General features: G+C 35.7%; 1 protein-coding gene across 2 annotated transcripts in view; it reads right to left on the bottom strand.

Moving 5' to 3' along the window:
- Positions 1–19,285, bottom strand: part of LOC132939308 (netrin receptor UNC5B) — a 126,507-nt gene that overhangs the window by 17,182 nt on the left and 90,040 nt on the right. For both annotated transcript variants that reach the window (XM_061006399.1, XM_061006400.1), the window contains exons 5-6: positions 13,051–13,218; positions 3,709–3,741 (exon numbers count right to left, since the gene is read on the bottom strand). In XM_061006399.1, coding sequence (XP_060862382.1) covers positions 3,709–3,741; positions 13,051–13,218 — 201 coding nt within the window. The remainder of the gene's footprint in view (positions 1–3,708; positions 3,742–13,050; positions 13,219–19,285) is intronic.

The following is a 19,285-nucleotide window of genomic DNA, read 5'->3' as shown; positions in this document are numbered from 1 at the left end:
TTTTTAATAACTGGATTAATAATAATACAACTGACTTGAAATTTGTCAAGGAAAACTTGAGACATGTCTTGAACCCTTTCATTTGTAATAATAAAGAAAAATGGAAGTAAAAATAATTATTTTGTTATTTATATTTTTATAATAAAAATAGACAATGAATAGGGGTGGCAAAGCTCTACCGGGTTAATTTTTAGGAAAATGTATAGAGGGGCTTTGCCCCCCCCCCTCCAAGATTTTTGGGCTAGTTGCGCCACTGCAGCTTTAATAACATACATACGAGAATGTACACAGTTTGTCGGCGGCGTTTCCGCAGCGGGTTAGAGTATTTTGATTTCACCAGCGTTTTATACTAATGTCCCTCCAGAACACAATACACAGTGTACACCAGCGACCACCTACTCTTTCGGAATTAATAATCAACCACCCGGTGTCCGTCGTCGTCGCGGTATACTTGCAGAAAACACAATAGACCGCGACAACTTACAAGAACCGTTTGTTATATAGAATAAAATATATATGTACCATTATTATTATTATTATTATTATACACTCCTGCTCCTCATATATGTATGTAGTTGTAGCTCGCGACCGACAGTCACACACTTGAGAATAAAATCTCCTGCTCAGTCCTCTGCCAACTGTCACGTGGCCCGCAGGCACATTGTTCGCGGTGCATTTAACACACAGCGAGCGAGCCGGAATTGACACCGCCAACACCCCTTTCGCCGTGCCGACCGACGCATACATACATACATATACTTGTGTACAATACTGCCGGTATATATACAAGCAACCGCAATAATGCGACCCGTCTACTTCCTACCACCCCGCGCGCGACCCTAACCAGTTTTGAATTAGTGCTCGGCTATTGTTTCAATTCAAATTCGACTATGCGTATACACGAGTGCGAGTGTGTGTGTGTGTGTGTATGCCTCGAAAACCCTCGGGGTCATTTGTCTTGTGCGCCCTGTCTCTCCTCCGCTGCAGGAGCACCATCATCATCCCAGGGGCCTCGCGCGTGTAGCAATATATAATGGTTGTGCGACGACCGCGTCCCCGGGGAACACCTATACATTATTATATCGTATCTATGAGCAAATTGTTTTTAAATGACCGCCCATTGTGACGGGGAAAAAATCATTTATGTACAAAAAAATAATAATAAACAATTATAACGATATATGATGGATAATATATTAATAATTTCGTGTCGTACCGGCGGCGGCGACACCACCACCAATCGACTGTCACCACCACCACCCACTCACCACTGCAGCGATATAGAACTTCATCGATTAAAACGAAACGTCCCCTATATCTAAACGGACCCTTTATCTATAGTCGTGTTGTATGTACAATATTTAGCATTATATTATACGCACAATGTCTGTATAAGTATAGATGAAATAAATAGGCATATATATTATATATATACCTAAAACAAACAAAATTGTAAAAAAAACTTCACTTTAAATTTAAAAAAAATTTAAATAGACGTGAAAACATAATATCTTTGAATATAAAATCAGTTTGGTGTTAAAAGAATACAATTTGGTTATTATTTTTTTTTATCTATTGTTTAGTTTTAGGATAGGACATCAACAGTTGACACAATATAAGTATTTAGAAAAATGTATAAAAACACGTAAAAAAGATAGGTATAGGTTAGTATTTTAAAACCATAATTTAAAACGTGTTGAGATGAAAAAGACAACGATTTAGAAATTTGTTATCCTGTAGAAGAGGTTGGGTGGGAGGGTCGAATCAATATAATTCCATTAGCGAACATATTCGACGGATATAGATGATTTTCGGCGTTTTATTTTTTTGGCCCAGAGCCATCCCGTATTATAGTCATCGTCGTCGTCGTCGTTGTATTAGTAGTAGTAGCTAGTAGTCCTGTGGTAGTAGTACCCAGTCGGTTTGCCAAAATCGACACCATACAACTTCCGATCAATCTTCCGTAACCTCCACCGCACGACCTCTGCATCAACTCAGTTGCACATTGCACAGCAGTCCGTCCCATTCGGTGTACGCGCGGGAAGAGTCGCGACCGGCAGCAATTATTGCCGCACATCCGCGACGGTTAATTTATGCCCCGGAGCACAATGAATATTCACACAAACACAATGGTTGAGACATCCGTGCCGGAGAGAGATGGATATAATATATTGATAGAGATCGAGGAAGAGAGGGTTGTATGTATGTGTGTGTGTGTGTGTGTGTGTGTGTGCGGAGTGTGAGAGAGACAGAGAGTCGCGTGTACAGGGAATTCGCTGCAGTACTAATGGCAGTGGACGATGGTCAACGCGCATATACGTATATACAAAATACACTTCTCCACCGACTCTTGCCAGTCCCCCAAAATTTAATTGGCCGGTTGACGATAAAAATCTTTCGATGCCCATAAATCGTCGGGGGGTCACCCTCGAAGTCTACACTAAATACTGCACGCTGTATACTATAATATGGCTATAGCTGCTGCGCCACACATATCTCGTCGAAGCCACCACTGTCGCCGAATGATTTATTCCGACGTTTCGAATAATGCGCGTGTATGTATGTAAATATTGTAAAATGTACCTACTGCGTTTCTTGTCTGTTTTTTTTTTTTGTTTTTATTATTATTCGCCTGTCGTTACGCCTATAATACAGCCCGCGCGTACCTCTCCCGCCCAGCACCCAAAAGGGGGTAAACGCCCGAATAAAATTTCGACTGCGATTATCGTCGTGCAAAGTTGAGCGCTAAAAACTTTATAATGAATTATGCAAAAACTACGACCGGGTGTATATACGTTTCACCGCCCAGTTTTTAATCCTCCGAGTTTTTGGTCCACGTCCTATATATATACAGAGTAACACCTGGTACACGTTTCCTGCGCAGCTATATACGCTTTTGATCGAATTAAGAGTTTTATTTCGTTCGCCGCCGCCATCTTATAATATTTGATGCGCAAAAATACGATTTTTAGTCGGCAAACAATCGCAAAAAAAAAATCCATTAATAAAACGATTTTAACGAAAATATAAAAAAAAAACGTATTCGAGCGGCTGTGTGCGTTACATTCGCTTTGCGACTTGCGTCCGTTAATTTTGTTTTCACGTTTTTAATGCGTCCAAGAATCCTCTGGCGTGGAAATTTGTAGTGAAACACGTATTATATATATATATAGCCTTCCTATCGATAACGTCAAATCGAGTTTATTCTTCCGCAATGAGATTTTAATATCTCGGCATATTGATAATTTATATACTATATACCGATCGTGAACATAATCTAGCAGGTATATAATATATAGTACCTACCTATAGTTAATCATATTAAAATGAAGACGGTCGAAAAAAAAAATAAATAAACGAAACGGTTCAGCATCGATTTACGGGTTCAATTATTTATTTCTATTTAGATAAAAAAAAAAAAATAATAATAAAATAACGGGAGACGCCTATTCAATTTAGACCTGATCGATTACCCGTTCAGTATGAAGCTCTGCAGGTAGGTGATATATATATATATTTATGTATGTATAGAGGTACGCTGTCATGTGTAATTATATATATAGACTATAATATTTTATAACGGCTACACGAAAGGCGCTGTGTGTTTTACAAACGAAAAATATAACCAAAACGAATTTTGGTAGTTGTAGACAACAACGGCTTAAAGGTTAAAATATAACACTTGTAAAATTAAATTGTAGTATTTACCTTCTTCGGCCACGGTGTCACTGTATTCGCCGTCTGAAATCAAACAACGAGAAATTAGATTTCTATATTTAGACATACGTTTCGAATTGATTAACACGCGCACACACACACACACACACACACACACACAAGCGATCTCGTGCGTGTAGTAATTCCCAAATTCACGAACGATAATCCCACGGGGACGACTTAATGTGAAGTCTTCCGTTTCGACGACACACAAGATGATAATTTGTCGGCTCGCGGAACAGCACCGCGAGGGGTGCAAACATATACATAATGCTCGCAACCGTATACGATCTCGCACACGACCGCCTCGTTTATCGCTTCGGTACACTTGATGTTATCAATTATGCCTAGCCGCGAGTCCTTTCTCCATTCGCGCAAACTGTTCGCGCAGGACACCAGGACGCGCGAGCTGCAGGATAGTATAATATACCTTGTCTGACGCACGATTTACTTTAACGTCGAGTGTATTGTAATCAATATACCTGAACCACCACCACCACCACCACCCGTCGACGACGTCAAACGTTGCACGCGTTAATATGACGATATTGTCGTAAAATATTAGCTTTGTCGCTAATTTTGATGCGAGAAATGAATCACCTCATCCTCTTCCACCTCGTCCCGACCTACACTGTAAAACTTTCACGAAGCTCGATAAGTTTAATAATAATAATTATACTGAGTAAATTTTAAAAGTAAAATTTAAATTCTAAGAAATACTATTTTATACACTTTCATTAATGAAAGTATTCCCCCGTAATAATTGTATACCTATATTATAATATATATTGCGTCTTTATACATTACACGTATTTTCAACCTTATTAAGAATTTAGTTTAGGTGGGTGTATAATATAGTACCTATAGGTAATTATTTATTGTTAACTACTTCAATCTGTACCAAAGTACAAAACTGCAAAAATTATATAAATAATGAAAAAACATTAAAACGCAAAACGTTATTTTCTCCAGATCCGTCGACTTTACACAACGATGATCATTGGCGTAGTATAATCGGAAGTGTTTACAAATATTGTACCATTCACCACTCACACTCAAATCACAGCCGTGTCCCCTGCAGCAGACGAGAATATAATATAATCCGATTTTAGGTGGCGTATTAATTCGCACACGTTGATAAAGCAGGTTAATATAGCGATAATGATGATGATAATGATAATAATAATAATAATACATTATAATACGCATAGTCCGAGCCGCAAAACGACCGGTGCGGTCTAAAAGCCCACGAAATATTTTTAACCCTCGTCAACGCATTCATTAACGTCTCTACTGGTTTTGTTGCAGCGCGCCGCCATATTATATACTCGAGGGTATTTTATATATAAATATAATAATAATATAACCTCATAAAATAGTTAATCCGGATCGCCGGGTGTAATTACACAGATAGGATTACGCGCGTGCTGATTGGAATATCATAAACACCGCCGAACACCCCGTCCCGCATCATTGTGTGTATAACGTAAGCGCATATATTATAATATTATTATTATACATAATATTAATATAATATAATATTGCCCTGCGTTGGCATAACGTCTATATAATGTTTTAGAGATAATCGCGGAATCGGTAAAGATGATGTACCTACTACCTAGGTATACGCACACCGTCTTACATTAACGTCGTATACGATGAGTTTTGTACCTACCTAATAATAATATAATAATAATATGATGTTGTCCCAACATTCGTCGTATAATTACGGTGTTATTGAAACTCTGATTTTATGCGCGAATACTTAATATTATGACGAGGATCTACGGGGCGAAGCGTTAAATTTACTATACGGGGGTTGTTAGGCTTTAAGGACGTATATAATATTATGCCGTTTCCGTATGCAAGTATAATAATATGTATAAGTCGATACGAGCCGTATATTATATATAGTACTCGAACCTCAAACTTTTTGACACGGTGAGCCGACTGCAGATCGAGAATCCAGCAGTTTCGCATTCGTCATGTAATATAATTTATAGCAGGTAGGCATTAACAAACTTTTAAAAAGTCGCGTCTTCCCGATCGTATTGTCAGTCATAGAACTGCAGCCGGCTTAGTATTATAATAGTAGCAGTGGACGCGAAACACAAAAGTTTTTAATAACGTTACTTCGGCAGGCTTATATATTATATATAGTATTATAAATATATACACTACACAGTAAAGATCTATTATCTTGTATATTATAAAACATAGTACAAACCCTCTAATTAAGCCTAAAACTATAACAGTTGCGTGCGGTTCTACCTATATATAATGTCTATCGAGACTATAAGGTTACTTTTAAATTACTTTATTAACATTTGTTTTTAAATTGTTTTAATTATACTTATACACGTTTAACGCGGACACTTGAGAAATATCGCCGCGAGTTAGTTTATAGTGCGTCGTTAAATCGAAAGCAATAACGACAATTATTAATGTAACAATAATAAAAATAATATCATGACATAACATAACATTTCCTCAGAAAACCACCATGTTGGAGAATGAGTATTATTTTAATTTTTTGATCGACAACCCGCTTTTTTAAACAATACTCTATCTCATAATAATTATTGTTATTTATTATTGATATTTTATTTATGTATAACCTACCTATAATATCTAAGAACTCATAGTTTTTTGAAGTCACATTAATTATATTATTATTGTAATATACCGATAATTAATCGTAAATATTCGAAACCCACAGTCCAAATTTAATTAAATAAACTGAACACATAAACAAAGTCGTTTTCATAGCCCAATTAACTTTGGTACATAATATTAGTTCATATTATTATAGTTTATATTGAATATTTTGTTTTTCTATTACTATTTGTAGATACTTACTACAGTACAGTACTAGAGTGACTGATTAAATATTAAATTAGGTATACGATGACAACGAATCGGAAAAATAAATTAATTTGAGTGAGAATTAAAAAGTGGTTAAACACGGACAAATTAAAAATTAATCGACTTGAATTTATACTTTGTGAAATTACTGTTAATAAATACTCTACAATCATACGAACTGCCGTTCTTTAAAACTATTATTTGTTGATTTTGAATAATATGAATTATGAATATTATAATTTTATTTAAAAAATGTATGAACTACAACTTCACAACGGGGCCAGTGACCCTGGGCCGCGTGTGAAATTGCATTTTGAGAGGGATCGCATATTCCCGAGCGTTTAATATTTACGACCAGTGACACGTGTACACATATTATACGGAGAGGGTGCACGCACAACGGGTTGACTTTGATGTGTAAGTGACATTTTTGGAAAATATAACGAACCGTAATGGCGTAGTATCATCTTAATATTCTTAAAAATATAATAACAGACGTTTGGATGGGTTTGTATTAAATATACGAAATAAACGGTTTTATAAAATGATTCAATTTCGTTTGGGGACGACTGAAGTGTATGATACCATTCCCCGCCTCGGAAACAGTCACGATATTTAATCAGAAATATACGTAGAGGATTTTTTTTTCATCCACGAAACCCAAAGTCTGAATGAGCATGCGGCCCGCGATGACAAAGCGACGCGTTCTTTTATGCACACGACGCGGTGACATTAAATTTAATTACGCAAGCCGTGGTAAGTCAGTGCACGAGGGCGTGGAAATACCTGCAATCAAAAGATATTATGTACGAGACTAGGATTTATGACCACCACAAACGTGCACACTGCACACATACCCGATATACCGTGTACGCGGTTCACGGTCGTCGTGCATTTTTTCGTCCGACAAAATATGTGTACATATTATAATATGAATATGAATTCGAATATATTATGATACGCGTCCTTCGTAATTGCATACGATAGATCCGGGTACCCCGTCCGCCGCCGTAGTTAATCGAAAACAGACATTAATTTTTGCGCGACCTTTTACGCGGTGAACGACGCGTCCGAAGCACTGCGGCGATTTATTTCGCTCGGAAAATCGTCTACAAAAACGAAACCTTTTTTTTTACCTTTTAAACGGTCTTGCGGTTCGGGTACGGATTTCCACGAATGAATTCTGTGCAGATACCCACATAATATACTATCTGCGTCGCGCAGGGTATAAAAACTACTAATGCACACACATTGCGAATTGAATTTTGAGATTTCGCTGTGAATACTGCAGCAGACCGCCGGGCTTAAGTTTTTTTGATGTTTGAATTCGGGTCATGAATAATGGAGATCTCGATCGTTTACAAACTCGCGAGTGTGATTTTCTTCGTACCTAATATATTAGACGGCAATTTATAATGAAACTTGTTTAAGTCTCGTAAAACATCGACGAGCCCGGACACTTTGATTAGGAACCGTTTAATCATGCACGTCTATACTGCAGATGAGAACGTTTAGAAACAATCAAACAAACACATCAACTGTATATATCAATAGAAAAACATGCAAATTATTTCAACCGTTTCACTATTGGGCCGTAAGTGTGGAATTGATTATAAATAATATTAAATACTTAATAGTAATAATGAATATAATATGAATGAGTAATACATTTTATATAATACGTCAAATAAATCTATGTGTTTTGGTCGTTTAGATTGAAATCGTTTCCTGTATACCTATTTCGTCATAAGAAGTTGTTATGAATAATAATATAAATAATAATAATAATAATAATAAAAACTAGAAATAAAATCGGCATCGAGCTGGAATGAAATTAGTATACGATCGATTCCATTATATATTTGGGCGTATTCAACCTGCAACATACGTGTTACTTTGCGGCGGCCCACCCGCGGTTCCTCCGACCCGTTAATTACTATTATAGTCAAAGATGCACTCGGAATAACACGCAAACTTCTCGTCTTGTCACCCGCCTCCCAGTGGTTAATCTTCGGCTTTCGAATATATAGCCGCGCGAGTTTATTTCATCGGCTTTCGAATATAACTGTAGTTACAACAAACAAGGCATTAAATAAATCGTGTTATTTTGCTAAAAATGTCTGCGTTGTCTACGATGTTAGTAGGTACAACCTAATATTTTGTTGTACATAATAACATTTTTAATAAGAGGTTTCTGAAGCATGGTCATCCGCTTTTATCATTAAATTATGCGTGTATTCAAATTCTGATTTTGGAATTTTTAAATTTACCTGGAGACCATATTTTTGAATATTTGAGATTTTTTTGTACCACTTCAGGATGTAATCCGGTCACGATAAAAAATTGTTTTTCAATTGAGAACTCCCTCCCCCATTTTCACTTTTAATTATTCTGCAGATATTTTTATATAATATAATATAAAGTATAGGTATACCGCAGCATACACTTTGGTCGAAATAAAACGATCGTTAAACCAAAACTGAAAATCGTTAGATACACATTTTGTGAAATATCTTTTATACCTAGCTATAAATAAGCTGCAGCAACGTGACTTTTCCATTAGCAACAATTAACGGCAGATGGTCGCCTTGCATTTGTTTGCATGAAGGGACATTGACGCGCGCGGCCGAGTGCGGTAAATTCGGTGCACTACGCGTTGCATATAATATTGGCTGCACGCTGACACAAAAGATCGGAAATGAGGGTGCTGCAGTGTGCAAAAGGGTTGACAATCGATTGCATAACACAAAAAACACGTCCATCACGGTCGGCGGGGTGAACTCCAAAAAGAGAACGGTAATTATTATGATGTGCAAAAAAAAAATAAATATATTTGGGTATACCAGAAATAATAACAGTGTATAGAACTAATAATAATGAAAATAATATTTATTTGCGTATATGTCATATTCTGAATTTTTCACAATACACACGTCCGCTATCCGTCCTATTCAGTTGTCATATACCGTGCTTATAAATACATGGTATACAACGAGATTATGGTAATGCGCATATACCTAATATATTTTTTTTAAATGCACATATTATTATGGCCTGCAACATTATTGAAATGTGTATGGGTACGACGACTATTGCGATGGAGTTAACAATATGTCGCTGAGCGTAAAAAAATACTGATAACAGATAATTTTGTGAATTGAAAATATTTTTTCATCTAATGATGACAAAAAAAAAAACGATAAAAATTAATTAAATTGAAAAATACGATATAAGTGACAAATTCTAAAACAGATAAAAAAATTACACAAATACTCGATTAAACAAATTCGATAAAGATGAAAATAAAATTATGTTTTTGCTTAATAGAAAATCAAAATAATATAAGTATAACCAATGTTAGTAAAACTAAAAGTTATGCCTAATCGCTTAAAAAAATCTCAAAAACTACGGAAATAGAATTTAAATATACGTAAAAGGAACATCACATACCTACCCCGCATTTTCAGTAATAATTTCTTATCGTTCTTGTAATTTTCTTAAAATAATGCAAATACTTGATCGTTAAAGCTTGTGTATTTCGAAGAAATAAAACTAAAATAACAATATTCTTCTACAGAAAATGAAATATTATTAAGTAATTATTAAAATTTTATAATTATATGATTTTTTATTAGTTTAAATTATAATTTTTACCGTTTAATAAAATACATATCGTAATTTATTTCGTTATTAGAATATTATATTTTTTTAAATGTATTTAATTTAATTGTATATGAACTAAATTTTGTTGTGAGAACTTTAATAATAATAGAACGGCGAGTGTGTTTTGAGTAAACTTTTATTTAAAAACAGTATAGGAATTGGGCGTTATCGGATCGATCTAGTGCTGTAAATATACCCCAGACCACGATAAGTCTGTGCACGTATATATGTATATGACGAAGAGTGAATATTATTTACATATTTTATTATAGTAAATTATTTATTTATAATGATTATATTTATCAATAGTGACTGGAAATATTTACCAAAAAGCGTAGTCGTTCTTCGCGGGTATCGGTATAGGTATACTTATATATAATATTATGTATTATAATCTCGAGCTAAACGGCACGATAGGGTTAACTACTGTTTCGGGTTGGGATATATATTTTATTTTTTTTGGTTTTCGGTCCGCGACCCGGAGCGCCCAAAAGTGGACGCTCGTGACCAGGTTTTTGCGAGATCCGACCGAACGCCGAGCGGCGGCGGCATTATAATACTGCACGGTGTACTAATTATTGTTCACGTGAGCAACGCGCGCAACGGATTTAGAATACAAATTACTGGAATTAAACTAAGTGCACGGGCGGCGCAGATGCTGTTTTGCGATTCTATCCCTTGCCGGGGAACCATTAGCCCTTATTGTTGCCCGAGAGAAACCGGTGTCTCCTTCATCCCCTCGCCGGTGTTTTTCTTTTCGTTTTTTTTCCAGGACGCTTTAAACGAGCAAGAAAAGTCGCATTCTTAATATTATGTAAAACACAGAAAAACTCGAAGGGGTTTTTCGCGGTATATAGAGCGGCGAGTTGCTAAACAAATTAAGGCATCGATCATTTTTTTTTTACCTCTTACAGAACGCATCTATATATAATTTCGATATACATATTATTCTAAAATATCTACTTACATCGTAGCAATAATATATGGGTACCTAAATACTAACTCCCTCGTGCTTGGGGTTAGAGAACCGCTGAAGGTGACCTAACTGTAATCTCATAAAAAATAATACTGCACACGCATATTATACGTAAATAATAAACAATATTATGATTCTTAATTTGTCCGAGAATTGTAAAGAAAAAAATCCAAATCAGATACAATTTTCATACTTGAGTTGTATAAATAAGTGAAATACAGCCAACATGTAATATGTTTCGCATCACCACCCGCCACCGTTCGCTTTTTCTTCTCATAACCGATTTTCCTTTTTTCAAACATACAATTTTTATGGCCAATTGTGGGTATACATACTTATAAGGTATATATTTTTTTCCGTTTCTTGTTTTCCATTCGGTCGGCAAAGTGCAGTTTGCATTTCTTATGAGTTTGTCGGCGAACGAACTCGCACGATATAAACCTTATAAATAATAAATATATTTTTATGTGCTTCGTGTACTTACCTACCCCCAAATGGATATACTACCCTGAGTCTCAGGGTTATTATTATATATTGTTGTTTAGTTATAATTATTTGCTTTTGCAGGACGTTTCTGGTTTCGTAAAAAAAAAAAATGTTGACATGCAATTTTACTTGGTTAATGTCCTCTTATATAATATATGAGTTGTACACTTGTTACGTGTCTATTCCGTACATATTATAGTTTAATTTACCGCACGAATAGGTGGTACCGCTACTATATAATAATATTAGATATATATTGTAGTTAAATTATATTTTAATTAAAATTTCAGTAACTATCACATTTTTTTGTATATTTTTTTTTAATCATTTGAGATATTTGAAAACGACGCGCGTGGGAATACCAGATTAATGAAACCAGTTTTCTTCCGACACGATTTCATGAGACTTTTAAAAGGTGTACTTAATGAAGCCTAACGCGAGCGCGCGCGCGAGGAAGACTTTCGACGTTAAGTCGTACAAATCGTACGTGCCAGATAACTATCTCTCGGAGAAGATATAAAGAGTGAAATAATTTACTATATATAGCGGCTAAATAGGATAACGCGTCAATAATATTGTTAGGCCGACTCACAAAGCACACGCACGCCGCACATGTACAATACAATACCTATACATAGGTACCTAAATATTATATATTATATTATAATATAAAATGTACCGGTAACGTGCGCGGTGAGTCGGGTGTGGATAAAATAGGTATAATAATCAATATAATATAGCTGAGCTGATTGTAACGGATAATATGTTATAAAATAAAAGGTTTAAAAAAAAATATAAGATTATTTTCGTCAAAGAGCAATTAAAAAATCATCGGTAGGTAATTGTGTGTATATATAGCTATATATATAATATAATATATATAGTTAGTGTAATTATTATCGGTCAAGTCTTTCGATGTATTTAATATAGGCTCGCAATAAAGACCCAGCCATCGAGTTCTATAGAAAACTCGTTAGTGGATAACTAGTTTGCCGACAACTGAGCGGCGGCGGCATTGTTAACATATAAAATATATATATATATATTATATATATATTATATATACGAGCACGCGCTTGAAACAAACATCGGTCGGCCCATACTCGCTATACACAGTAATAATAATATATTACGATGGCGTACACCGCAACGGCGGCGGCGGGGTATGTTATATGGAATAAGTTTAAAGTCTATTTAACTTCGCGATTAATGAACTTTCGACATCCCGCATATTACGCGTGTATTACACATATGTACCACAGTATGCCGCACCGCCATCGTCGGAATACCGAGATGGTAATCGAACTACGTACGATAATAATATTTTTGTTTGCTAGACTTACCCGGACAGATGGAAGTGCATTCGGCCTTATTCACCGCCGGTCCGGGGCAGGGTTTGCCCCCGTTGAGCGGCACCGGGTTGTTGCACACTCTGGTCCTTTTCTGTTGCCCTTTGCCGCACCGGGAACTGCATTCGGACCACTGCGACCACGGCGACCAGCCTCCGTTCACTGCGAAAAGAAATTTATATATATATATATATTATTATAATATTATATACCACAGTAAACGAATCAATACCAGCAACACAAGTGCTGGTTTCATTTGCAATAATTTATATGAAATCGGATAGGCGTTGCAATATTATATATATTATTCCATTCGTTTTAATAATCGCGGTATATAAGGTACATGCTGCACAACCAGAGCACGTGACCGCTCGTCCCAAACACACACGCACACATATATATATATATATATAATTTATTATATATATATATATATATATATATATATAATAATTTATTATATATATAACAATTTTGTGCTGTGTCGAAATCGTGATAGCGAAATAAACGCACTTATATTATATAGGTATATATAGCCATATAGGTACGCCGGGATGCACTGGTTGCCAGTTTAGGACGTGGTGGCCGGCGACCAGAGATCACGAACTTGTGATTTAGAGCACGTCGGTTTCGTGTCTCAATTGTGTACACACGCCAACCGGACAATAAATCGCGTTTTTCGAAAGAAAAAAATGTCCGCAGATCGGTCAAGACGATAATCCTACGTTATAATATTATATTATTTTACGGCGCGCACATAATATAATAATATACGCGATATGTAACCGTGAAACACAGCCGATTCTTTCCGAAAATAATATGATAATAAAAACGACGTTTTATCCGACATTATCTGCTGCAGTACAGCGGTAGGTAGGTAATATTATGTATATATGTATACATACGCGCGGCTGTTTCGGGTTTTTTTTTTTCGTGTCCTGCACCGTCAAACCGAAATCCACGCACGGTGACGACTCATTTCATATACTTATATATTATAATACAGTATGGAAAAAAAATTGTGTCCACGCGACCATCTGTCAAGAACCCGTAAACGTCTCGTGCGACCCATAAATCTCGCATCAGCCCAGTCGACGTCGCGATAATGCTGTCTGTCGCGTTTTGATTTCTCGTATATAGGTATACCGTATACATACAAACAATAATATACCTATAATTGTGATATTTGATTTTTGCAGTGGTCATAAAAATAATGATGATATATATCGCCCTATTTCACCATAGAAATAGGTAGGTATATGTATTTTTTTTTTTGATTCTTGACGAGTTGTGAACCTCCCCTTCCAGCTAAAAAAATTGCACGCAGTCGTTATTTTGTGTACCTAAGCCATAGTCGATAAGCTGAATGCGAATTATATAACATAATATATATATATATGTATACACACCGAAACGCGTTTAAATATTTGTTATGTATACACGCGCGCACGCGCGCATATACACAATGAAAAGCATACAACAACGTTCAACAAAATTAAACAATTAGAACTTTTTTTTTATCCGCAAGACTCGAGTAAACAATTAAGGTAAACAACTACTTAAATGTTGAATATTTCATGAAAACGTAAATACTAAATAGACTGTTTTACGGCGTACTATATACCATACATATAACTACCTACATATATAATAATAATAATATGGTGTTTGTGTATATTATAATATATTGTTGTATTTCACTTTGTCTCGAGATTTCAGTAATATTTTATAGAACGTTTTTATTATGCAGTGAATTGTAATTGTCAACGGGGGCGACGACACGCATTAGCATAATAATATACACGCCGTTAATTTCGCCGCTCGAGTACGATTTTTTCTACTTGAAAACGCGCGGTCGTGTCTTACACTCACCCGTCGAAAGCCGTTTAATTGTTGTGATGATAATATAATAAACAAACAAACAAACAAGAACACACGTGACACGCGCGTGTGCCGACGTCGACGACTGGTGCGGCAGACAAATTCGTAAAAAATACAAACTACGGCCATGTCGGGGAGGGGGGTGGGGGTGGTGGTGGTTGCAGACGGAAAAGCACGTAAACGCAATATTTCTCGGCCATATAATATATTATAATCGCGCTGCACATGATGTACAACTTATGCGATGTACGCGAGAAATAAAAGAACAACGATGTATATTATAGAGTCGTATTATAGTAGAAGTTTTTTTCTTTTAAGTACTTAACTATATATATATACTACGATGTTGGACAAAACAAAATCGTGTATAGTCTATATACACCAGCGCAGTCGGAATAATATATATAATTTGACTCGCAACACGATTCACCGAGCGCTTCATTGTTGACGCGTACTGCACACGAATACGATGATGAGTATTATAATGTGCCTATGCGTCGGATGTATACACGACAATATAACTTACTATACGAGTTTATATTATAGAGGTACATTGAAGCTGGTTTGACGTATACGAGAGACTCGCGCGCTATAGGAGGAACACACGCACATATTATACTATAGGTACTATTTTTTTTTTTTTTTTTTTTTTTTTTTTATTGGGTAACCCGCGGCAACATAGGCCATTGGGTGTGGGGAGGGCACTGTAGGTTTTATATTGGGTAGGTTTGGTAGGTTTTATATTGGGTAAGTTGGTACACGTGTGTGTTGTGTTTGGCAGAATTTCTAGTGGGGCACCCGTAGGTTTCTGCCGTGCCCCGGGGTGGGGGGATGGCGGCACTTGTTCTCCGGACACCGTGACTTGCACGGAGAAAAATGCCGCCCAGTGGTCGAGGATCGAGCTCGGACCGGCTGTGCCGAATCCGTCGCGTTAGACCACTCGGCCACCTCGTCCCCCCTATAGGTACTATTATATTATTATGATTATTATTATTATTATTATTGTATAATCCGAACAGTGATTTCGTTTTTATATTTTGTACGAACGTATACTATATATACAATATATACGTAATAATAATAACAATAATAATAATATACATATGATGTCGTTATTGTCCGACAGACGCGTTCGAAACAGCTTGCAGGTGACGGGCTGCCTCGGAGTTCTCACGTGATTGATATAATAAAAAATAACGTACAATGTTGGGGGGGGGGGGGGAAATAGAAAACTGGGCATTTGATAAAATTCCCGGACAATGTATGTAGAATGCCCATTGCAAGTGGGCTATGTATACATCATACATCAGATGCGGACCAGTAATTTTTTTTATGCACAAAGATCTAACGGGAAAATAAGTTATATTTCGAGTTTTATTTAAAGATAATTAATTACAAACGAAAAAAAAATTGATTTACAAGAAGGTTGTATGTATATAAATCATATTTAACTTTAAATTTAAATTTAAAAAAAATGATTTTCATAATTTATTATTGCAATACACGGAATAGTTCCATTACATTTTGATATACAAAGTCGTCCAGCTGCTAATTTCATTCCACTTAGTTATTATATAATGTACCTTCGGTCGTGGGTCAACACTATCGGGGTACTCAGCCACTGGGGTAGGTTATTGACTACTTGTATGAACTTTGTTTTTAGTTGTACACGATTATGATATAATATTATAATATGAGTAATAGATAGATTTATATAATAAGTATATGTAAGCAGAACGAATATAACAGGTAATTTATTCGAAATTTGGAACTGTCAAGATTATAAAAATGGAGATAAAATATGATAGATATATTATAATTGAGTGCATTTACAATCATAAATACCTTGATAAGTGATATAGATAGTGAATAAAAACTAGGCTACCACTATCGTCTATCCCATAAATATAATGCATTACCTACCTATAATAATAACAAATAAACTAATATAGGAACTAAACTCGAATCGAAGTTACAACTCAACAACATAATTTATTTGCACAAATAGGTACCAATACATATGTATATGCATATTTTTTTTAAAGTATTCACATTACTCGCTATAAATCAGTCATTCTATAAATTAGATTTTAATGGAATGTCTGTGCAATATAGAAAATATTTAAATAATTATTCACATTGCCAAAAATAAGCCCTGATTTTTTACGCTGCCCGTCACATAACCATTTATTTATACGGCTTGATATATATATATATAATATATAGGTACTCCTAGCCACGATACATATTTTGTTTCAGACCGGAATTCGGAATACACATAATATGGTGGTAACAACAATATCGTGTTTCCCGCTCGAAAATCGTTTCGGAATCGAGTGCACACCGATAACTATATATAATATCGTATTGGTAAACGCATCGTCAGTGCATCGAATTAGGTATTTGAAGTGTTTATAGTTTTAAACTGCAGCGCGATTGAACGCGTGACCGGAGATCCGTAGTAACGGCTGGCGGACACACGCCGAATTATACTGCCGCCCGTCCCGGAATGATAAGCAAAAGCGGTTTCCGGACGGACCATATTATAGTATACATAAAATAAAAATAATAATAATATAACACGAGAAGAAAAATTGTGATGCGCACGCACGTTATGGACGAAGTTGATTAAAAACTAATTTTAACTGTCACTGCAGCAGTTGCGGGGCGGTACATATAATAATGCATTTCGAAGAGAGAAATCGTGAATTACTCGGTAATTAAAATATTATATTAATGTTGGTGATTCCAAGGAAATACCTACCAGCTCATAAGCTAACCTCACAGATTTCTTTAATTTGATATTCGGCCATCCGAATGTAATAATATGTTTTATGTTTATTTAAAATATAAAAAATAACTCCTTCCAAAATCTGATGCCGCCCTTTCATTATAATAGCTAGTATAGTTATAACTCGCATCGAAGGGGCGTGCGTTTTAATCTTAAAGATAATTAAGAACGTGATTAGTTTATGTTTATATTAATTATACGCAAAGAAGAAAAATCAGAAAGAGCTGAAACGAAAACGAAAAAAACAACACGAGACGTGAGTAGGCGGAATGGAATGACTTTCTGGTAAAGTTTAAAAAGCAAACAGCGCTATGATACTAACGTTTAAAACCAAGACGTGTTTGAAAAATATGGGCTGTTCAAACAGAGACCTAAACAAAACGACACAGTCACGATAAAAATTGTGATTATTATTAAACCGTTCAAAACATTGTGTGTCCTCGTGAGTACATAAATTATATATTCTCGGTTAAGGGGTGTGTGACGACCGTCAGGGATGTATCTACGAACGAGGAAATATAGGAGAAGGGCTTGATACAGAGTATTCTCCTTTACAATAATCCTATAAATCATTAACTTATAAGGTGATACCGCCTTAGTGAAAGCATCTCTGAAAAGCATTTTTGAGAGAAGAGCTTATAGAATATCTTCGAGTGACTCAAATCTGAACTATTTAAATGATAATTTTACTTGAGGGAACAACCAAAAATCACAAAGCGCCACGTCGAGAGTCTAGAGGGCTTAACGATCAGTAGGAATGCCGTGTATCGCCAAGACAGCCTGAATAATAGGTGCGAGGCGAATGTGCTGGTTAAGTCATCGTTATGAAGCTGCCAAGTTTTGTCTTTTACGACGTACAGTTACTGGATGTATCACTAAGTCCACGAAGAACCTCAAAATAGTACCTAAAGTGTTTTGGAACATCCTACCACTCCGCAAATGGAAATTTCTAGTACATTTTTAGATTTTTTTGGGATTAATAATGATCCGGACACTTATTAAGCACACGTCGAGTATTTAATATTGAATAACTATTATTTGAGATTATAATATATAATCATCAGGTACACTTTTTATCTTATAAATTGACTTGCAAACGATAAAGGCAACTTTGAAATAGTATATCGTTTAGTGGCTGTTCAGCGACCATAGCCACCCCTAACGTATCGAAAAAGCATTAAACGGATCGTATTTAACACACGCGTCCTCGCATAAATAGAATGCGTATAAATTGAGACGTTCGCCTCTCCTGCGCAGCAAACAGGTTACCCCGCACACACAGACACAATATAATATAATAATAATAATAATAATATAATTTACACGTACAACACCAATACATAATAATAATAATAATATACCTTGTACCTATACAGTATCTATGCAATATAAACGTTCGAATATTGTTTCGCATTTTATAGTCGGCCATAACAACTTTCATTATATAAGGACCGCGAAGCGCGTTCGATGCAGTCTGGTCGTTAAAAATGTTTGCTCTCGCCCCGCCGCACGCTTACACATACGATACAATATACAACACTGTGTGTGTGTATACAA

Source organism: Metopolophium dirhodum, chromosome 2 (assembly GCF_019925205.1).
Source record: "Metopolophium dirhodum isolate CAU chromosome 2, ASM1992520v1, whole genome shotgun sequence".
NCBI lineage: Eukaryota > Metazoa > Arthropoda > Insecta > Hemiptera > Aphididae > Metopolophium > Metopolophium dirhodum.
Note: the sequence above shows the minus strand (reverse complement) of the source record. Positions and strands in the feature narration are given on the sequence as shown.